Here is a 24,246-nt window from a genome sequence, read left to right on the forward strand (position 1 = left end):
CAAAATCCAAACGGGCTCTTAATCTCGTTTAAACTTGAAACTTTCTCAAAACCTTTGCTTTGATCAAAATAGGTAAAAAAAAAACGTGTAACAAAAAAATTGTCAGATATAGGTTGACCATGTCAAATGTTATTAAATACGTTTAAATGAGATTTTTTTAAAAACCAAAATTGATTAATAAGATGAAAAATGATCATAAATTAGCGCTTTTATTAGTAAGTGATTGCTAACAATGCTAGAAATGTACAATATTTGATGATTAAGTATATATCGATAATGTAAATGCAGTACATATTGAGGGATTTTACAGCTAATAATGTTTTAAAGTAGACCAATTAATTTAGTTTATGTTCAATGATACGAGATATGAAATGAATTATGAAATGAATTGAATTAAAATCTCACAAAAAATTAATGCATTACACTTGAATTTATTATATTTATTCATTATTTACTTCGTTAATTTGTTTGAGATGACTAAAATTATAGTTTAAATTAAAAACGTTTTTTACGCTTAACTCGTAGTAATCATGCTTAAGTTTAAAAAGCTTGAAGCTTGGCTCCCACACTTCGATACGCTTCACATTTTTTAGAACTTTGCGAAATATATTAACATTCAACCAATTTTTCAAATCTATCTAAATATAAAAACATAAAAGTAACCTAAAAAATTTAAAATATAGATAAAATAAGTTGAATTTAAATAAAATCTAAAATATTTTTTTTCTTGATCAAACAAAATTTAACTTTTGTTTTTAATAAACCGGTTGTTTGATCTATATGCGTAAATACATATATACCGCAGAAATTCAAAAAAAAAAAAAAAAAGAGATGATGTTATGAATGATATAATATTTATGTAAAAATTTTAAAATATAGATAGAAATTTGATTGTATTTAAACAAAATTTAAAATATTCTTTTTCATTATAAAATAAAATTTAATTGTTGCTTTTAATATGGTTGTTTTGAAAAATTGCATTATTATGAGTAAATTATAAATTTTATAAAATAAAATTTTATGATATTTTCTATATTTTGTAAATTTCAGTTGATGTTAGAAAGTCGAAATATAAAGAGATTCGTACCGCATGCATATACAATAGATAGATTATAATTATTTTTCATTATCATACTATTTTGGTTTGTTTATTTAATTTTTATATATTTTTCATATTAATTTTTGATAAAATGATCAATAAATCTCTGATAACAAACACAAGTTTGCTGTCAGTTCCATCAATTATTTATGGTTTTTAGATAAGATAAAATATTTAAAACACAAATATCTTATTTAATAATTATTATTATATTTCAATGTTGGGTTAATTGTCAATCACTCCCTAAACCAATTTATAACTTATTTATAAATCCCTACATAAATAAAACTTACTTTCAACTCCTTGGAGAGAGAAACTTTTGTTTATAAATATCAATTATACCCTTATCTCTTAAAATTCATAAAAAAAATAAAAAAAATGAGAGAATGGATAATAATAAAAACAAAACCAATCCAAATAATATATATATATATATAAATTCAAATTAAAATCAAAGAACAAAAACCATATCATATACATGCTTATGTTGATACAGAAGCAAGTATGTGTTTAGTAAGCAAACATATACTTTCAAATCATTATTGGAAGAAATATGATAAAGAATTAAAAGTTCGAATAGGAGATTGATCAATAATCATGCTTGATACAGTAGCAGAAAAATTAAAAATAGAAATTAAGGAAACAAAATTTGTAATACCCATTATATACCAAATAGAATTAGGAATGTACATTATAATAGAAAATAACTTTTTAAGAGAATATCTTCCTTTTACACAATTTGAAAATCACATAACTTTAAACAAAGGATCATCAATGATTTATATTCCTAAAATACGAACAACATTTCGTGTAGGAAATGAAGGATTTAAAAAGAATTTTCATAAACGAAATACAAATCCAATATAACTAAAAATAAAAAATATTTTAACAATTAATCATGAAAAAAAAATCATGAAGAAATTTCATGATATTTGTTCTGAAAATTCTCAGGACAAAATTAAGAAAAAAAAAACAATTCATTGCTTCAATAAAACTTAAAGACCCTAATATCACAATCCGTGAAGCACCAAGAAGATGCAACATGGATGATGTAAAAATATTCAAAAAAAAGGTTCAAGAATTACTAAAACTTAAGATAATCATCCCAAGCAAGAGTCCACATTCTTCACCAGCCTTTTATGTCAGTGAGAAAGACACTGATAAGAAAAGAATGATAATTGATTATCGAAAAATGAATAATGCAACAATTATGGATGGATATTACATCCCAAACAAGAATGATTTACTATCTTATATAGGAGGAATGAAATATTTCTCCAGTTTAGATTGTAAATCAGGATTCTGGCAAATTCAGCTAGAACCACAAACACAATTACTTACATCATTCAGTTGTCCAAAAGGACAGTATCAATGGACTGTATTACCTTTCGGACTTAAACAAACACTAGGTATCTTTCAAAGATATATGGATGAATCTTTTAAATCATATGTAGATTTTTGTTGTGTTTATATAGATGACATATTAATTTATTCAAAAACACTAGATCAACATTATAAAGACCTCATGACAGTATTAGATATTTGTCATAAAGATGGAATTATACTTTCTGAAAAGAAAGCACAATTGTTTAAAACAAAAATAAATTATTTAGTATTACAAATAGAAGATGGAAAACATTGTTTACAACAACATATACTTAATAAAATTCACGATTTTCCTAGTGAAATCAAGGATAAAGATCAATTAAAAATATTTTTAGGATTATTAACTTATTCTGGAAATTACATTAAGAAACTTGCAGAAATCAAAAAACCTCTTCAGGTAAAACATAAACAAGACTACAAGTGGAAATGGTCTAAAGAAGATACTAATTATATAGATACTATTAAAAAGAAAATAATTAGTAATCTTCCTGAGTTATATTTTTCTTCCAATAAAAATATAATAATAATTGAAACAGACGCTTCAGATGAGTACTGGGGAGCATGTTTAAAAGCTTATACAGGAGAAAGAAATTTAGAAGAACTTACTAAAATAACTACTAGAAAAAATGAAGAATTATGCAATTATACATCAGGAACTTTTCAAGGTGCACAATTAAATTATCATTCAAATGAAAAAGAATTATTAGCTTTAATATTCACAATTAGGACTTATAAAATTTATCTTATTCCTAAACCATTTTTAGTAAGAACAGATAATATGAATTTAACATATTTCAAGACAAGGAAAATATCAAGAAATGCAGGGAGAAATGCAAGGCTAATTAGATGACAATTAGAATTGAACCATTATCAGTTCGAAATCCAACATGTCAAAGGAACGGATAATTCATTACCCGACGCATTGACCAGAGAACTTCATCCAAATTATACTATCCGTAGTAACGGAATAACAAAAGAGATCCTAAGTGATCCAGAAAATGACCACGAGTCATCCGAACATGCCTTAGAAAGCATCGGGAATATAAATTGATGAAATGAGATTTATATTCAGAGACATGAATTATTTTATGACTTTCAGTCATCCGAACATGCCTCAGAAAGCATGAGAAATATAAATTGATGAAATGAGATTTATATTCAGAAATATGAATTACTCTATGAGTAAAGACAATCAATCTCATTTATGAAGATTGATTCAATTCTTGCAAAAGAATTTCATAAATGCAATGATACGCATAATAAAACTATCCGAGTTACTCACGAAAAAGAGTTAAATTTCTAACCAGTTATATATATATATGTTTTATTATGCAGGATGGAACAATTAAATCAATTAGAAGAACAATTGATTGACATAGATGAAGAAATTCAGATTATTCAACAAAGAAAAAAGAATATAAAAGGAAAAATTCAGAGGATTAAAGAAAAGATGACAACATCATCATCATCATCCTCACCAAAAACTCCAATCAAGTTAGCAACTCCATTTAACAAAATAACGGAGATGAATGAAAAACAGTCAGTGGTCACAGCCAACACTGATAACCAAGAAAAAGAAAAGAAGAAAGAACCGGTGGTCACAACCAACATCAAGAAAAAAAAAAGGACGTTTAAAAGTGCCCTTGAAGAAAGAGAAAGAAAGATGGTCAATCTGCGACCACAAAAACCAATTTTTGAAAAAATAAATTTTTCAGAAAAACTCAAGACTGAATTCTTTGAAACACTAAACTATTTAAGAATAGCCAAACCATCTGCAGAATCTTAGCTACAAACTTGTGACACACAAAGCATATCAAGAGCAAGAACACTGCAAGGTGCTCCAGCACATGAAGTCGCAAGATTCTTTTCAAATGGATTATTAAGTGGATTGGAAGTCAGTCCCAACAATCAAGAAATAGAACTATTTCCATATCAATTGAGAAATAGTATCATCCAGTTCAAGAAAGCAGTCTTTAAGGACGATCCAGTATTAACATTGAGTATTCACTCAACCCTTCCAGATTGGGATGATAACAAATTCTATCAACCAATGGTATATATTCAATGTCGAAAACAAAAAGACAAGTTCTTATTCGAAGGATCAAATGAAGAGAAACCAGTAATGGATATCTCAATACTTCCTGAGATAAGAATAAAGACATTGATTGACATGATCTCAAAGATAGAAAAGATTGATGGAAACTCAAATGTTAAAATAAATTTTGCAACCAGTAAAATTTTATTAACCACTGGACACAAGGAGACAATCCAAAAGAAAGAACAAGCCATGTTAGCTCAATTCGAAGCACCAATCTATGAAGCAAGAGTTGACATGACCCGAGAAACCCAACAAATGCTATGTCAAAAACTAAGAACAATGATTTTCACTCACAAATGTGGACATTGCCAACTCATTCAGACAGAAGAAACATCTGTCAAAGAGGACAAACCAGCTGTCAAAGAAGACAAACCAATAAAAAAATGGTCCGAATGTACCAGTGATTCAGAAAGTGACACAATGTAAAAACAAATGAAATCATGGACCACACCACATGTGAAAGACATCCACTCAGATGTAAAATGAGATGTTTTCCATTATGTAGTATGGTCCCCCTCTTTCTTTATTTTTACTACTGTATGCGTTTCTCCACGCCTATAAAAAGGAGATGTTTGTGTTGTAAATGAATAAGTGAAGTTTGAGTATCTCTCTCTTCTCAAGTTTCTTACAATCTGGTTCATACAAGACGTATGAAAACTATCAAAAACTAAAAAACATAAAATCAGAAACAAAAATAAGTCTTATGGCTAATAACTAAACAAGCAGGGTGTAAGGAGGATAAGGTTGGAAACCAACCATTGAAGATTCATGGTTAGAGTAAACCTGGAGATCCATAGAGAAAGTACCAGTTGATCAAGTGATCGTTAAGGGAAAGCAAGGATTTGGCCTCTGCTCAAAACCAAGATTCATTCAAATAAGGTAACCTTCCTAAATCTCCTGCAACCCTTAATTTAAAGAAATAGTCAAAATACATTAATCATGTCATCATCCTTTATAAGAAATGGAAGATTGATAATAAAAAACTGGTTTGAAATAGAAGATGATCATGAATATGATACATTTCATGAATATCATTTAAATACTTCTAATTTAACCATATTCGAATCAATTTATCAACTAAAATTTGTAATTATAACCTATGAATGTAACCAAATTAATCTGAAAATATTTATCTGTTATAAATGAATCAGATCTGTAAAGCCATGAATGAGAAAGTTCATAAGAATTTGAAGAATTCCGCAACCTGATATCAGAGCAGGGTTAAATAAAGCAGATTATTAATGTCTGGATTAACTTTAGATATTGAGATTAAAAATTTATTTGATAAAATAATCTTACTAAAAGATTTACGTCAAATAGATCAATTATGGAATAAAATAAAAGATCTCCAAACCTTTTATTTCAAAAATCATAAAAAAGAACATTTTTCAAGCAACTGGAAAATGATAATTCAAATTTCTGAAAACGAAGAAATTGAAAACATAACAATATGTTATGAATAAGAACAAACTTTGTTATCGAAATCCGATCAACAAAAACAAAATAATAAAAGTAACAATTTTTACTAAATGGAAAATGTATGAAAATACAAAAATGAATATCTTTAATTTATATTCTCAAAATATAAATTTTGATATAGAAAATTGTGAAAACAATTTGAAACATCTTAAAAATTGTCAATCTTCAATTGATAGTTTCGAAGATTTTCAGAATTTATTAGAACAGATAGATTCAACAAAAAGGCTTTTAATAGCCTTAAGAAAATTAAGAAGTTCTATCATCTGTTAAAATGACAGAAGTAACAATTCCAAATCAAAATAGTCAGATTGATGAATCTGAAGAGAACTAAAAGTATAATTTGAATATTATATTTAATCAGAATAAGTTTGCTGAGATACAAAAAACAGGGTTTTCTAATTCAAAAACAAATCTAATAGACCAATCAGGAATATTAAGCAAGATTTCAAATTTTATTAATCCTAGAAAAAATTTAATTTATTATTCAATTCGTACAAAAGAACGATCTTGTAAAATAAATAACGAATCAAGGTCTAATACTCTGAAGTTATTAACAAATTAAGATATTGATACCATCATGGCAAAAGCCAGTGAAAAAGAACGATCTATACTGAAATATGTTCACATTGGAGGAATCGAAATAATAGTATCAGCTCACTACCGAGAAGGAATAGATACACCAATTGAAATCACAGTTCGTGACAAAAGGATACGTAATTTTGAGGATTCTATCCTTGGAAAAATTGAAGGAAACTTATGTTACAAAAAGATGAAATTTTGTATTTATCCACAATACAATATATCTTTTTTTGATAAAAACATAAATGACGTTTTAACATTAGATTATTACTTTTATAGAAATAATCTTATGTTAACAGAAAACCATCCGATCAATATAAACTATGTTGTCGGTTTAGCAATAAGTAATAATTCTCAAACAGGAATAATTTCAACAAAACCAACTATTTCTGCTGAAAGAATGTTTAAAAATATTACAAGAATTGAACACCCTCGAAAAGCATTTATTGAAGAAATAAATCCCTATAAAAGATGGAGTTCAGATGACCTCCAAATCACAAAACAGTCTGTACCAAGAAGATCATTATCATTTGCTAGAAATGATGAAGATATTCTTGAAAAGATTGGAACCATGAATCAAAATATTCTTAAAATTAAACAAGTTATTGTTAATGAATCAACCTCATTGCAATGACGTCCTTAATAAAATTAAAAAAAGATTTAGGAGATTTAGAAAATAATATCAATAAGATCAATCTATCAATACAAGAATTAGAGAAGAATTTCAAAGAATATATTGATTTAGCAACGACTAGATTGAACAGGAAAGACATAGTAATGAAATATTAAACTATCTTAAAGAAGTTCTTCCAATAGATAAAGAAAAAAGGAAAATGGAAGAAGAACCACCATTCAAAATTGAATCATGGTATAGAAATCCCCTTAGTTATGGCAAACATAAGTATGGAGATATTTAGTGAAACAGACTCATCTGATTTTGAACAAATAGGAGTAAATACAGAAGAATTATATCATTCACATCAGGAATCAGAACAATACAGAGATATGGATATTTCAAAATCAGAATCTGAAGATGATTCTAGACCACGATTAAATCTACGAACGAATGTAGAAGATAGTGGTGGAAGAGATGATGAAGAATTTAAATATAAAAGAGACCAATACTCTGGATCTTATAAAGATGTTAGAGATATTCTTAAAGAATAAAAAACATCAGGATTTGTGAAACAGAATATCTTAGATTTAGGTTGTTCAACAGCCAAAGAAAGAAAATCAAAGATAGTTCATTGGGCAAATGAACTATCAGTACAAATTCAATTAACACCATTATTAGACAAAAGTGAGAATATTCAAGTTTTAACTCATGGGATGATAAAAATGACATTGGTAGGAGCAGTAAGAACTTGGGCTGAAAACCTAGTAATTACTAATCTACCACAAGGAATGACAGAACATCGATATTTCGAACTATTTGTTGATGCCTTGTACCAAGAATTTTTAGGAGTTTCTAATAATGATGCTAATCTGGTAGCTAAGAACATAGAACAAAATAAAGCAATTTTTATTCTAGATAGTATTAAACTATGCAATTTATGTTATCTAGAAGAATTTATATGTGATTATGAAACAAACTATTATCAGTTAATAGATGCTGATAAAAAAGAACATTATAAATTAAGTATTTTTAATAAAATACCTAATATACCAATAAATAGTAAAGATGAATTTTTAACTAGCGCTTATGCCAAAACACTAGGAAGAGCTATTAAATTCATTAAAGATTTTATAACAAAGAAATGTCATGAAGTAATATTAAATAAAAGAATATTCAGATCTTACAAACAAAACAATAAACTTTGTTGTGACAAAATGGAATTCACAGTAAAGGAATACGGTTGCAAAACAAACATGTCACACAAACATTTAAAACTACAGAAACAGAATAAATTTAATAAACCTTATAAATCTTTTAATAGAAAATTTATTCCCTATAAGAAAAAAAAATTTAAAAGGAATTTCTTCAAAAAACCTTATAAAAGAAAATTTGATAACAAAAAACCACCTTGCCCAAAAGGTAAAGGAAAGAACTGCACATGTTAGTTGTGCAATGAAGAAGGTCATTATGCAAATGAATGTCCAAAACGAAACGAAAAGAAAAATAAAGTTAAACTTCTTGAAGAAATATATACTATTGGATTCTATCCAGTAGAAACAATTGAATTTTCATCCGACGATGAAAATATTTATTATCTTAATGAATCAAGTGAATCAGATTTTGAATCCGATTCCACATTAAATAATTCAAAAAATAATAATGATTAAAATAAAGACAAGGACATTTTCGAAAAGACAAATATAGGGAGTAAATTGAAACTTATGTTTGATTTAGGGAGTTATCTACAAGTTTTCCTTCAATATTCTATAAATACTAGAATACTCTATTTTTTTTTATGGATAAATTCTAGAATACTCCTGTATTAAATATGAAGTATTTAGTTGCTAAATTTAACTTTGTAGGATAAAGTGTAGGATTAAACGTATCAGAGAATTGCACTTGTACCATAACCCATAAATTTAACAATTTCAGTTTTCAACAAATATATATATATATATATATATATATATATATATATATTGATAGGATCGGATTTGGGAGAAAAATACACAAGTTTAAAAAGATTTTGGGTTACAATAGCCCAGTTCTTGAAATTGAGCACCAATTATTAAATCGAGTTTGGTTTTCAAATCAAACGAAAAACACTCAAAATAATTCTTCGTAGAAATCGATTAAATATTTTGTAAGCTATTTGAAGAAGATGCAAGTTGAAATGATGAAAACAGTTTGTTTGAAACATTTTATTAAACACTTTGTATGCTATGAAGAACATATAAAATGCTTCAACTATGCATAAAACAGTAGCAAGAGTAAAGAAATGCGATAAAAAATAGACACAAATTTGTTTATGGATGTTCGGAGATTTCTAAAACTCATATGTCACCCTTATTCCTTCTCAGAAGATTCACTAGAAGACTTTGACTATTACAACTCTTTGCAATAACCCACTCCAGTTTAGGACTTACCTACTGCCTAAACAAGAACTCCTAGCACACTCGATTGTAGATTGCAACCTCACAATCCGCATAATGTTTAACGTTTTATGTCAAGACTACAAACACAAACTTTTACGTCTTTGTGTTAAGACTCTCACTCTACTAATCTATGAAATACATCTCTCTTATATATGTGAGTGAGTTGGGTGTGAAGAACTTAACTGGAATGCTCAAGAATTCTGTTTTGTTCTTCACACCAAGGGCAAGCTCTCAACTAGCTGATGAATCTTGTTTAGACGCCCTCTGCCTTTGAATCCTCCTTCAAAATCTTGTATTTGATCTTCAAGATATTGTATTTATAGGCTCCAAGAATGATATAACTGTTAGACACAGAAATAGAGCCGTTGAAATAATACTATAATGTTTTTGGAGCTCAACTGACTTTTGGTGCGAAACTGAACTTTAGAGCTCAACTGAACTTTGGTGCGAAACTGGTGCAAAACTGAAACTGAAGTAATGTAGCAGTTTCGGTACTGTAGCAGTTTGGGTAGCAGTTGAGCAATCTTTAGTTTGGGTAGGTAGACTGATCTTGACAAACTTCAGTTTGGGTAGGTAAACTGATAGTGGCCAACTTCAGTTTAGGTAGGTAAACTGATCTTGGCCAACTTGAGTTTAGGTAGCAGTTTGGCAAGCAAAACTGAATTGTCAAACTGGATGCTGTTTTGCATGATCCGTTGATATCTGAGCAAAGTGATAAACATGAAAGTTATAGCTCTTTGTCTTGGATTTCCACAGCATCAAGAATCACTCAATTTGGATTTCATATGAGAGTTAAGCTCAAAAAACCAGACTGTGCCAGAAATTCTGCTCTGCAGAATTTCAGTTCTGAACCAGAACTTCAATGCAGTTTAGCATCTCCTTGTGCTCCGGTTCAGACTTCAACTTGTGAATATTATTTGTATCACATTGTCTTAGCTTTCTAACTCATTCTGAATCGTTTTCTTTGGATAATTGAGCTGAAATATATGGCCAAAATACCAGTACTGCTCGAGGTCAACTGCTTCTATTTTCTTGCTCCACTGATCCGATTTAGTTTGGTATTGAGATGTATGTTTGATCTAGATAAAATCCGTTTTTTCTCAACTGACGTGAAATACAATATGTTCCAAATTTAGTCTTCTATACATTCATTATGGTGACTAATCATTTTCATCATTGAACTGTAAGATATCGTCGAAATACTAGAGCTCGCCAGAAATTCGGTTTGGCTAAATCTCAGTTTTGGCTTCCATCTTGAGTTAAGAAACTTCACACTAAAGTAAATATATTAGAAACACAATAACAAATTTTGTTATCATCAAAATCAAGATTGATTGTGTTTCACAACCCAACAATCTCCTCTTTTTTTATGATCACAGAACTTGGATAAAACTAGGAACATTGAAACATAAGTAATGCAAAAATCATATTTTTATCTAACATATTCCTCTCCCTTTTTGTGTGAATCAAAAAGGTACAAATAAAGCACAAAATTTTCTCCCCCTTAAAATTATAATTAGATCCCCCCTATATTTTTGAAAGTTTAAAATCGATAAAAGTAGAGGAATAACTAATCGATATATTTTCAAAATATGCAATGCACGGCAATATCCAACACAAATAAATAAAGTTGGGCAACTAGAAAGCTTCATCAAGATTGGACAAAATTAACTCGAACTAGCAACCAACACAAAGTCAAGATTGACATGCCAACTGAAATATTCATAAATCATTTAAGCGTTCCTTTTTAATATTTAAGGACTACCACTGATGTAAGGGAATTAACTAGGCATGCTTAATATCAAAGACATGTTAGCACAAATAGAACATCATATTGACAGTCAAACTCAAGTCCTCTTGTAAACACGTATAAAAGTTTAAGAACGAGTGTTCCAAGTTTTCTTGATGATGTATGGCTGTGATTCGAGGTAATAAGTCCCTTCAATCGATGAGTGCAACATCCTTGAGCTTCTTGACAAAAACACCAACTCTTGTCCATGCCCTGTTTTCTGCTGCAGCATACTTGGTTTGATTTAACCAATAAACTATTTTCCCTCGTGCATGATCATGCTGCAAATTTTATACCTCTAAGATTCTCTATGAGTCCAGTTTTCAATGCAAAAAATGGTTTGTCATTTGGACACTCTAGCAAGGAGTTATGTCATTTTTACCAAAGTCGCTGCAAGCTGCAAGAAAACTCAACTATGCATATATGTGTTAGAAAATCGTGAAAAACGAATTTGAACAATCAAAATCAGTTTCAAATACTCTTTCAAGAACAACCTTCTCTGATACCACTTGATAGGATCGGGTTTGGGGGAAAAAATACACAAGTTTAAAAATATTTTGAGCTACAATAGCTCGGTTCTTGAAATATTGAGCACCGATAAATTAAATCGAGTTTGGTTTTCAAACCAAACAGAAAACACTCAAAATAATATTTCGTAGAAACCAATTAAACATTTTGTAAGCCATTTGAAGAAGATGCAAGTTGAAATGATGAAAACGGTTTGGTTAAAATATTTTATCAAACACTTTGTATGCTATGAAGAACATATAAAATGCTTCAACAATGCATCTTAAAAACAGTTGCAAGAGTAAAGTAAATGTGATAAAGAAATAGACACAAATTTGTTTATGGATGTTCGGAGATTTCAAAGACTCATACGTGTAGTAGCCCGGTTCCATTTTACAAGATTAAGTGATTTTAAACATGTTAGAAAATGACATATAATTTTAAAAGTGTCAAAACATGTTTAACAGTTTAAGGAGTCTTTATTTGGTGAAAACAAAGTTTCAAGACTCACTTATATATTTTATTTTGTTTTCGACCTGATCCACAATAACATAAAGCAATTAAGTATTAACTAACTATAATTAAAAACATAAAGTATAGCTTTCAAAAAAAAAAACATAAAGTATAAATTTTCATTCACGCAAAGCATCACATTCATAATATTCAAATTGAAGATCAAAGCTTTTCTAGACAAAAAAATAACAAAACTAGTCACTGGTGTGCATATTACATTTGAATAATTTATCGATAAAGAACTAAACCTAAAAAATTAAGCATGATTTGTATTATTGTTCACTATAATGCATTTCCAGATAATAACTCCATAATGAAAAATGATGCAACACAAATCCACTCAAAAAAATAGATAAATGTTGGACATGAAATCTATAGAATAGTCATTTAAGGCACCGTTTCGTTTGAGTAATAGGATAAATAATACATAGATAAGTAATATAATATTAATTAAAAATAAATAAGAAATAATAGATAATACATTATGTGATTTAATGGATAGATTATAATTTATTTGATTTAATTGATATAAAATTAATAATTAATAGATGGATAAATAATATGACGAAAATAACACGAGATTGAATGTGATAAGTTATACATAGATTAATAATACACCAAACCAAACAATGCCTAAATAACTTCCACATAATCGCTCTAAAAAAGATAATAAAAAAAACTCACAGAATCATGAAATTGAAAAAAATCAAACACAAACTCAGTCATAAAATTGGAATTCAAACAACAAAACCTAATTTGATTGAAGCTAACAAAATATGAAACACCCAAAAATAAAATATACAATTTTTTGCTCCATTTTAGACACATACACAAGAAATAAGTCTCATTTTTATTTTTTCCACAATAAATTTTTTTTTAAAAAAATCGAACACAGAAACCAAACTCACCTTCCACTCGATGTTATCTGTCTGTGTGTTTCAGCCGTCGAAATACAAGGTAGTGCACTTTTTTGGTTGTTCCGGTTATTATATTTGTGCTTCAAAGACGCCGTCAATGATTCTTGGGTTGAAGGTGACAAAGTCAAATGTTGTGATAAGAAAGAATGAAGTAATTGTGATTTTAAAATAAGGATATTTTGGTATTTAGAACTCAAGTGGGAGTTCAAACGCATGAATAAGTTTAACAGGAACTGAGTAAAGAGAATATCTGACGTAGACTGATCAAATATTTTAGTTTGATATTAAAGATTTATTGATCATTTCGTTAAAAATAACAACATATTATATAAAATAAAATAACACAACCCGATAAAAATCACCGTGATCTCTTTTAGGGGTCATTTTATGCTACCCGATCTGCCAGATCCAATGGCCCCGGGCCATTTTTCACATCACATCATAGTGATGTGTCACGGCCTAGGCATTGGATAGCCCTCCAGGCACTACCCGGAGGACAGCATAGAACAATTACTGTTTTAGATACATGGTAATTGGTGATACATTATCTATAGGCTAGATATAATATTTAACTCATAGTAAGACAAGCTTAAAAAAAAAAACTCATAGTAAGACAAAATAGTGCTTTAATGATTTTTAGAGTCCTTAAAATTAGAAGATTTTAAATATTTTTTTTGAATAATAATAATAATAGGAAAAAGAAATGGAGAGAAAAGTTGAAGACAGAGTGAGTGTAACGGTCACTTGCCATATTCAAACAATATAATACACAGAAAACCCTAACCCACCAAAACTCGACCGTTATGTGAAGAAGATTTAATGCTGCTCTCTGATTTTCTGCCCCAATAATTCTCCAAAATCAAGGGGCTGTAAAATGGGTTGTTTTCTCGGATGTTTTGGAGATGCCAAAGATCGCCGGAGTGGGAGACACAGGATTCATCGGCCAGGCTATCAAGTGCAAGTAATTACGCATTCGTTAGTTTTGTTTGATTCCGGATGGAATTTTTCGAGAAAATTGTGAAATTGTTGTGTTCCATTAATTAATTTCGGATTCTCGATTTTTTTTATGCCAAGTTCGTCTTTTTTTTTTTTTCTGGTTGAGTGGGTTGAAGGTTTGTCCAAACAGGAACAGATTCGAGCGATTCTTTGAATTTGATTCCTTGTGCTCCTTCAAATGATGTCATTAACTATGTTCATATAACAAAATTTACTATTTGGAGCTGATCCAGCAGTTTAGTCATGGCTACTTGGTTTTACTTTTATAAATCTATATATCGCGATTTGATTTCGATGTTTACATGTTTGTTTCTTATGATAAACTGAATTAAATGGTGATTTGTTGCTGCAGCAAAAAAGAGTAGGAAATTTTCAGCAGCAAAGCGTGTTGCTTGCAGATCAGAGCATCACCGAAACATCACCTCCCAACTTGGTTTCCGAGTTGCGGTGGGCACTTGATTTCTTTTCCTAATCTTGTTGTTCTAGCTTTGTTCCATGAGTTTAATTTTACAATTTATCTGGCTTTCGTTTGCAGAAATAGACCAGAGGAAGTGGAGCAGCAGCTGAGTCCGAGCCCAAGAAAAAGAGTTACTTTTAATTCAAACATCACGACGTATGAGCATTATTCACTTTATGAAAGTACCGATTCCCTGCCAGAGGGTAACTCAAATGTTCAGAAAGAGGAAGAGAGAAATCCTAGAAGTTCAAGCCAACCACTACTGGAAGATGAGAATTCAGTCAAATCCTGTGTCGTATCATATCCTCCGAATCACAGATACCATGATGCTAGAGATAGTGATGATGAAGAAGAAGATTACAGTGATAGTGACTTGGATGATTTAGAAGACGACTATGAAGATGAAGATGATGTAGATTGTGCATCAGGTGGCCGAGAAATGATGTGGCCTGGATCGACTTTAATCCAATCTTTGGAATCTAGAACAGATTATCAATCAGCTGGTGTTGACGAGAAGGCTCAGTTACTTGAAGAAGACAGGACTCTTGGATCAAAATATCAAGCAAGAAATAGAAGTGATTATGTTAATTCTGTGTTGAACCCTGTGGAGAATGCAACACAATGGAAAGTTGTCAAATCTAAAGGAACATGTTTGTTGAAGTCACAGAAAGAGAACAATCCATCATTAAGTGTAAGATGTGATCAATTCAAGAATTCGAATCAAGAAATCGCTGTGGATGCAAGTCTTTCGAATTGGTTGGTTTCCTCAGGATCTACAATCCCCAAAAAGACTAGTTCCAGTGACATTGAGTACATTAACGTGTCCAAAGGGGACAACAGAGATAAAGTGGCTATCAACTCGTTTTGAGACAAGAAAATAGATGACTCGAAATCAAGACTCTGCCGAAGATTAACAAGCCATTGAGAGATCCTTGTGAAGCTTGTGAAATTATTGTTATGAACGGATTCGATGTGTGCGTGTGTGTGTGTGAATTCTTGATTGATTCATTTGGATTCTTTTATTTGTTTGTTGTATTATTATTTTGTATTTTATATATATGCGTGTTGATTTAATGGATTGATTAATTTGTCTATTGTATTTTTTGCGTTCAGACTTTTGTTAATTTGTTCCTCCTATACACATTAGCTGGATCTGTTTTGCCGTTGTATTAATTTAGCAGATGTGTAAATGAATGAACCGAGTCGAGCCAAATATTATGAACATTGTGTGGCTTCAATTCGAGCTCATGTTAGAGTTTTAATTGAAGCTCGAAATTTCAATGTTTTTGGCACGAATTTTGTTCGAATATTATGAAGATTGTGAGGTTCCAATTCAAGTTCAAGTTAGAGTTTTAATCGAAGCTCGAAATTTCAATGCTTTTGGCACGAATTTGATTCGAACATTGTGAGGCTCCAATTCGAGCTCAAGTTCGAGTTTTAATCGAAGCTCGAAATTTCGATGTCTTTGGCACGAATTTACAAGACTTGAGTTCGAACTCAGCTCAAAATATTCATTTTCTTTAACTATTCAAATCATAACTCATAAAGACAAGAAAGGCTAGAATATTTATTTGATATATATAATTATGTTTATTATAATAATTAAAATATTGAAATTCACCAATTTAAATTCAAATTCACCTCGAAAACTAATTCTGCATAATTCAATAGCTTTGAATTCGAATCAAATATTTTTAACCCGAAAACTTTCATGTCAAAGAGTATATAATAATTTTTGTATTACATGTCGAAAACTTAAAGTGCAATATAATGGTAGATCATCTAAAGCTGATTAAAAAATAAATTAGAAATAATACTTGTAACTGAAATGTGAAAATTAATATCCATAATAGAAAAAGATGGGATACATGATATTTGGCTTCATGGTAGAATACAGAGAGAATAGACAATGGAAACAGAACGAAACAATGGATCTTCTGTTACATCAGAGTTTTGATCGGTTCAGATGATAAGAGAAAGAGAATTATAAGTAAATAATAACCCCTTGTGCATTGTTTGGCAAGATTGCATGAGGCTAAAACTTGCCAGAAATTTATGGATCAGAGCTCACTTGAGGCAATCCCAGCGTATCACCCTCCCTGTTCTCTCCGAAAGATCTGAAGATCGAATTCAAGTTGTTACCTTTGAGAAACAGAAATTTTCATGGACAAATCTTTACCTCAATCAGTAGTAGTTGTATATGAAGCCTCTTTTGGGCCACCATTCATGTGTGGCCATCACAACCGGGAAACATTGTTTGTTCCCGATGTTTCATGGATCCCACGTACGTGAAAAATATGAAGACACCAAATTCGCTCAGCCGCAACACCTGGAAATATGATTTAGAAAACTAATCAGGTGGCAAAATTTGAGGTTTTGTTTGACTTCAAGCACGCTTTGGTTTGGTACAGAATGAAGATATGGCAAAATTTGGTAAACTAAGATTGAAGTGCAGTGATTGTTTGCTCCACAAAGAAAAGGCCGATACGAAAAGAAAATCATATTCCACACGGCAAAGAGATTTTGTACTTAAAAGGCAGTCAGTTTTACCTTAAATATTTATTCAGGCACGTGCATTGGTTTTATTACAACTGTTGCGATTTTGTACTTAAAAGGCAGTCAGTTTTACCTTAAATATTTATTCAGGCACGTGCATTGGTTTTATTACAACTGTTGCTCAATCGTCAGAATGTTGGGTGACTTCAATTACATTGTAGGAGGGGAATTTTCAATTGAATCTTACATGTTTACGAGAAACAAGAATTTAGAGAAACGAATAAGTCTTATTAAATGCTCACACGTCCTATGCGCCACTTCATTAGTTAAGCAATTGCAGCATCTGCAAGAGATTGAAATCCGTAAAATAATGCAAGCAATATCAGCAAAGATCATTAGCAGATAAGATCAATAACCTGGAAGCTGACGAACATCCTGTAAGTTGACCCTCTAGATCAAGTAGATAAGATCTAAATAACTGTGACCTACAACCAGACAGGAACAATTGGCTTCGACTAAAGAAAGGAGAGATAGATTCAGTGCTGTAGATGATAAAGATATAAACGAATCATTACAAAATAAACTGAGATGACAGTCGTTTTAAGAAAAAAAAAACATTCTTTAAGAATGGAAGCATACCATGTAGGAATAGCAACTGCTAAAATGACTGGTGAGAGTTTCCACAATAGGTTGATTCGATTTTTGACTAATGATTCCAGAAAATTTACGACATTTCTTTCCTGGTTTGGTCAGACATAATAATGGATGCAACAATTACTGCAAGTACAATCATTAATAAAGTTGAGGAATGATGACATAAAGAATTAAGGAAGATGGAATAGAAGGAAGAAACAAGCAAATATTTCACCAATGTACATGCATGTACCTCCAGCAGTAAAAAGATATACCTTTGTGTCCATCTTCTCTTTCGGGAAAAGATTATGAGATCTTCCCGGTTGTAAGTTGAATACGTCATGGTATAGACTTGAGATGGTACAGGGCCTGTATGAAATTTTCATCATATGTTCTACTTCTATTACAGTATTCCAGTTAGCTGCAATACATCCAAATAACAAAAGCTCCTGCCAAGAAAAACTTTCCATGAGAATAGAAATGTGATGCACGAAAAAGCATTTATCTTATTATAACTCAAAACAAAACCACAGTAAAGGAACATCAAGAGCTCAGCATATTACCTCCACAAACTAGACATATAAAAAGTACTTAAATATTTATCAGGTTCATTATGTTTACATATGAAAGTCAACTGGGTGTTGGGTGACAAAAAAGCTAATATTCTTTTATTAGAATCTCATTAACTTATTCAGCAAAGCTAACAAAAAAGGTTACTAAACACAGATTAGCTCTGCCCTTACTATTGTTTCATGTAAGTTATCATCATCGTCGGCTGAAATATTTAGTCGTTCAAACATTTGAATCCATTGACTTTCAGGTGCAGAATAAATTAAACTGGCACCAGATACAAGCCTCGTAGAACGAAGGTCAAGCATAAACGACAAGCTTTTCGATTTCCAGCTATTCCAGACCACTGATTCGACTGGGAGTTCTTCTGTCCTGCAAGGAAATAGAGAGAAAATGTAGATTTTCTGGTATGCTTCTGTAGAACTAATTATTTCAACAATATAGTCAATCCATACCCAATGTTTTCAAAGAGTGTGGAAGTTGCAAGAAGCAAAGATTAACCAACAGCTGACTAGCCAAACGGCAACATATTGTAGTAAAACCAAAAATGTGGTTGAATTCAAGTTCATCTAGAATAAAAAACCTGAGAAAATTTTCTATGCAAAAAAAAAAGCCTGTGAAAACGAATTACTCTGCTTGACAAAGGATCTTCACTATATCTCAGCCAGAAAGTATAATCTGGTGGAAATGTTAGCTGCTTTTGAGTCAAGTTTGGAAGACTTTCTAATTAACCGTTCAAGGTGGTGGGTCAAGACGCAGTGCTAAGCTGAGAGATCTCATAAAAACCATTTCTGAATTATTCACTTCATTGCATGATCAAGATATAAAAGAGAGACCCAGAACAGAAAAAGTGTGGATAGATGTACAAACGCAGCACGAGGAAATAACTATAGCAATTGCTACATGTCAGTTATCAAGTGATGTTCTGGTATATTTAAAGAATCTTTATACACTCGATTTGTTATAAATCATGAGAATGCACGATTCTATAGATCAGGTGATAGTTGAATCCAGTTTTGTCTTGCCACTTAAATGGATCTAGAGACTAGAGAGCTGGGAGATTACATTAGAGAAGCTGAATTCTTTATACCTTCTGTGCATGAAGCATTTCCAAGATCACCACTTCCTATGCTTTCCGAAAGGATTTCAAGGCAAGTCTCTGCTGATGATGAGCATTCTACAATCAGCTGCCTTCTTCCAAGTTCACGAATAGTATTTTTGCTAAAATCTCCTTCGACCAATTCTCTTGTCTCTTATTTGGAACATCTGAATGGATGAAAAAAGAGGAATTTCCTGAGAAACAATTCCGCATCATTTTTTCTCAAGGTATGAAGGCATTCTTTGACTATCCTTCCAACCTCACCTCGGTCCATCTCAATGGAGGCTTCTATTATGGCTCTAAGATGCGACTCCTTCAAGGGTAGGGTGTGAATTAGATGTTCTATTAAAATATCGGTAGCTCGACCAAGATCAGCTGTACTCCATGACAAATTAGCAAGACCCTGCTCAAAACAAGAATACCAGATGTTTCAATGAGTAGATTAAGAACTAATATAAATTAAAAATCAAGAAAAGGAAGGGTGACACAAGTTTGAGACCTGTGGGAAACAAGGATCAGATGTCAATTCAGATAATGCATAATCAAGCTCCTTGATAGAGTCTTTAGAGTCATTAGAACTGGTCAAGCCTTCGGACATCTGACTATGCAATGGAGAAAACATTATTCAGGGGTCGATAGAGTTACTGATCAAGCTAACTGGAAAGCAAGTGGATTACCAAAGCAGCAATTGTACACTAATGAAGCTAATCTCATGCAAGAACAGGAACAAACTACAGAATTGACTTTCTTTTTCCTTTGTATTCAGATTCCCCCGTCAACTTTAAGTGGAAAAAAAATCGAATTTCATTCAAGAAATGGAACTGGGCACCAATATCAATGAACTTCATTTTTTCCATTTTCATGCAAAAAATAAACTTTGAATTTCTTTCAAGAAAAGGATCGAGGGCCTCCAGAATTTCCTTCAAGAAAAATAACGAGCTTAGAGCTCTAGGCAAAGGGCTGTGGCAGGAGCACCGTGGTTCGATGCCATGGATTGAAATGTAGGAACAACTAGAACAGAATCCCTTCTTTGATGTTGCAAGAATCCCAATGAACTCAGAACAAGCAAATCTTTGAATTCAGATCACTGATAAGTTACAACATACAGGAAATTGAACTGGGAACTTACATTCTCGAGAAAAAGGGCCCATTGGAAAGCTTGCTTGATGTTGCAAGAATCCCAATGAGCAAGACGGCCGGTGGATTGGTACCCAGATGCCAGAATCAACATATCAACAAAGGGTTTTACCAATTTCATCAAATCTTCCAGCGATATCTCGGGGTATGACCAACCCATCATCTGATTCCGCTGAATTTCCAAACCCTAATCCAATTCAGAAGCCCTCACCTTTTCATATTTTCCCGCGCTCTCGAAAGACCATGCTGGCTCAGCTCATATTGTTCATTTAAATTTAAATTAAATCTAAATTTTAGTTCAATTTAAAAATATAACAATAGAATTCATTTCGGCATACGAAAATAAAATATCAAGTTGATCTAAAATGGTTTAATTGGTAAATAATCATATTATAAAATATTTTTATAATTTTTAAAATTATTTTAAAATTCAATATTTATTTTAAATTTAAATAGATACACAATTTATTTTTCAAAATTATTTTATTTATTACATTTATAATAATACATTTATATTTATTTAAATTTTATATTATAAAATATATATCGTACTACGAAACATTATAAATATTAATTATTACTTAATATAAAAGTACACATATGCACGCACACACACACACATATATATAACAACTAATAAATTATACATTCACAAAAAATATATATTAAAAAATATTTATAAATATATAATAAGCAAAATCCATGTGATATTGTGTTGTTGCTCCGATCTTCATAGGCTATCGATTTTTTTTCAATGATATATATATATGTGTGTGTGTGTGTGTGTGTTTTCATTTTTTAATATACAATTTTTTGTTTATAGTATAGTAAATATGAACTATATTTTTTACAATTTTAATAAATAAAATAATTTAAAAGGCGAAACATGTATCTAATTGAATTTAACAACAATATTGTACTCAAAAAAATTAAAGTAAAAGACAAAATTGACTTTTGAGTTTAATCATATAACAATGAAACAATTTTCAATAGGGGCAAATTCTCATTGAATCCCCATTAGCAAACTCAAATTGTTCCTCAGTCCCCGTGTCAGAGTTTATATGTTTACACTTCCTGACAAAAACCTGACATGTGTTTGAACTCCCTAATTGAGGCTAAATTACAAAACTTTCCTCAATTTTAAATGAAACCCAATAATACTCATTTGAACAATAATTTATATTTAATAATAGTTATTTTTTCTCTCCAATCCAACGTTTCCCCAATGTTCTTCCTCCTTGAACCTTTACGGATAAATCAACGACGATCTACACATTTGTGTCAACATGTAATGCAATAAATTGAGGCGAAAGGAGTTTAAAGTCAAGAAGATTTCGAATTCTTGCGAAAAAATAGCATCAAATCAACAAGTTTAAGGTATAATATTTTTTTTGAAAAATTAAGAAATTTTTATATCAAACTACGTCTTGATGATTGAGGTTTTTTTCTTTTCCAATTGAATTATTCTTTGAGGATTGTCTACTTGTGTGTGTTGTTTTGTTGTTATGTTGAAGTTCCAACCATCGCATGAATTATACAGTTTTGATGGACAATATTTAAGTTTTATGTATATGAGTGGGTTTGTGTTCATTTCAACCTATTGTGGATTGATTATTTCAAATTTGTAATTGTTCTCGATTATAACGATTTTATTGTCAATTTTTATATTTTAGTATTAGATTATAAATATTATATGAACGATCCTTATAGTATTCAAATCTGCTACCTAAAAGTGTGATTTTGTGATTTTTGTTGTTGTTCTGGAATATGTTATGAATAAAGTTATGATCTTCATTGTTTATCTTATTGTTTTTGTTTTTGTGGAATATGTTTGAGCGATTCTTTGAAATTTGTTATGGTTTTAGTGATTTTATTAAATTTTTGTGTCTTCGTGTGAATTGTACAGATTTTTGGTCAATCTTTGGTTTTTTCGTCCGTGAGTGTGAATGAATCTCGTTTACTGCAATTTTAAGATAGAGTGGCTGAAATTTCTTGTTGTTCTCGATTATAATGAATTAATTTCGAATCATAATGGTTTTAGTGTTGCATTATGACTTAGATATTGATAATTATTTATCATTAAAATAAAAATGGGTTGCTTGAATTTGTTACCGTGTAATGTTTTTTTGTGTGTCATGTGTTATATGAATGAATGTATGATTTTCAATTCCAATCTTATTGTATTGAATGTAGTTTTTTTAATAGTTTGATAATGAAATCTATAAATGATTATTGTAATATTTTTTTCGGTGTTGCTACAAGTAAAAAAAAAAACATATTTTTGTGATTTCAATCTTCATTGGATGTAGTTTGATAGATATTTTTGCGAGCCTGAGAATAATGTGCTAAAATTTCATTAGAAACGATGATTTTTCGATATGCATCTCTGCCATTATCATCTGAAAATTATTCTATTTTCATATCAATGCACTCTATTCGACGAGTTCACTTTTTTTTAAACAGACATCCTGAGATTATCAAGATAGTTGAACGACTATTTATGGAAAGTCATCAAGTTATTGTTTGTAACATTTAGTAGATAATTTTGTGAAGCTAATTATACTAAATCATTTATGATTCTCTAATTTTATTAAAATTTTCATACACGATTTTATCTTTCTAACCTCAATATAAATTATTTTATTTTTATTTAGGTGTTGAGAAGTTACCGTCGACATAAAATAAAATATTGGGCTTCTATAATCAAGAAAGCAACATATGCTCCATCTTTACACTTGCACAGGAGAAAGCGGTTATGAAAGTTGGCTTGAGCACATACCTTCGTGGAAATATATATGTTTCAGTGGAAGAATTGTTGGTGTATGTTTGATTTCACGATTATGTGGAACACACAGTTGTTTTATATTTCTTTGAGTTCTGGTTATGTATTCTTATGTATTGTGTTATCTTGTATTGTTTCAAATATATTTGAAATTAGCTCGAATTGAAGACAATTGAAACAAATTTACTATCACTTGGGAAGGTTGATCATAGTGATCCAAAATTTTATCGTGAGAAGTAAAACGTTATGTGTTCAATTGAGACACATCTGTACTTTTTAGCTAATGTATTGTGCCGAAGAGACATTGTTGCGCAATCTTCAATTTCATTATGCAAAATAATTTTTTTACAAGGTAAAACTTGAAGAAACGAGTGAATGATAGATGTATTGTATCAACATACTCAATAATGAAAGGTAGATTGTAGTAAAAGCCTTTGATTGGTCACTGTCATAAAGCTATTAATTTTTGTTTTATTATGAGGGTCAAATGAGTAAATTTCAAGCACATTGGTCATTGTCGTCTTGTGCCGGAAATCAAGCGTATTATCCCTAATCTTTCTGAGAATGTTCCAAATACCTCTCATTTAGAGCCAAAATCTTAGCCGCTATGAAAGAGAGATCTTGATGGCCCAAATGATTGTTCTTCAAGTTGGAATAA

General features: G+C 30.5%; 2 protein-coding genes across 6 annotated transcripts; one reads left to right on the forward strand and one right to left on the reverse strand.

Moving 5' to 3' along the window:
* Positions 1-14,196: 14,196 nt before the first annotated feature.
* LOC140876254 (uncharacterized) lies at positions 14,197-15,970 on the forward strand. The gene is made up of 3 exons (XM_073280173.1): positions 14,197-14,379; positions 14,767-14,861; positions 14,950-15,970. Exons 1-3 carry the CDS (start codon positions 14,293-14,295, stop codon positions 15,737-15,739), a joined length of 972 nt encoding a protein of 323 aa, XP_073136274.1. The 5' UTR covers positions 14,197-14,292; the 3' UTR covers positions 15,740-15,970.
* A 775-nt stretch (positions 15,971-16,745) lies between these two features.
* Positions 16,746-21,017, reverse strand: LOC140875726 (uncharacterized). 5 transcript variants are annotated; one of them, XM_073279502.1, is made up of 10 exons: positions 20,799-21,017; positions 20,169-20,267; positions 19,934-20,072; positions 19,661-19,836; positions 18,744-18,942; positions 18,276-18,449; positions 18,007-18,107; positions 17,784-17,852; positions 17,670-17,710; positions 16,746-17,200 (listed from the first exon to the last, which is right to left on the reverse strand). In XM_073279502.1, the coding sequence occupies exons 4-10, from the start codon at positions 19,669-19,671 to the stop codon at positions 17,109-17,111; spliced, it is 687 nt and encodes a 228-aa protein (XP_073135603.1). In that variant the 5' UTR covers positions 19,672-19,836; positions 19,934-20,072; positions 20,169-20,267; positions 20,799-21,017; the 3' UTR covers positions 16,746-17,108. The 5 variants fall into 5 exon arrangements, with proteins under 5 accessions (XP_073135603.1, XP_073135599.1, XP_073135602.1 ...); XM_073279498.1 differs by having other exon boundaries at positions 17,784-17,909; XM_073279501.1 differs by having other exon boundaries at positions 17,615-17,710; positions 17,784-17,909.
* Between the last annotated feature and the right edge of the window lie 3,229 nt (positions 21,018-24,246).

Source organism: Henckelia pumila, chromosome 1, assembly GCF_033568475.1.
Source record: "Henckelia pumila isolate YLH828 chromosome 1, ASM3356847v2, whole genome shotgun sequence".
Classification (NCBI taxonomy): Eukaryota; Viridiplantae; Streptophyta; class Magnoliopsida; order Lamiales; family Gesneriaceae; genus Henckelia; species Henckelia pumila.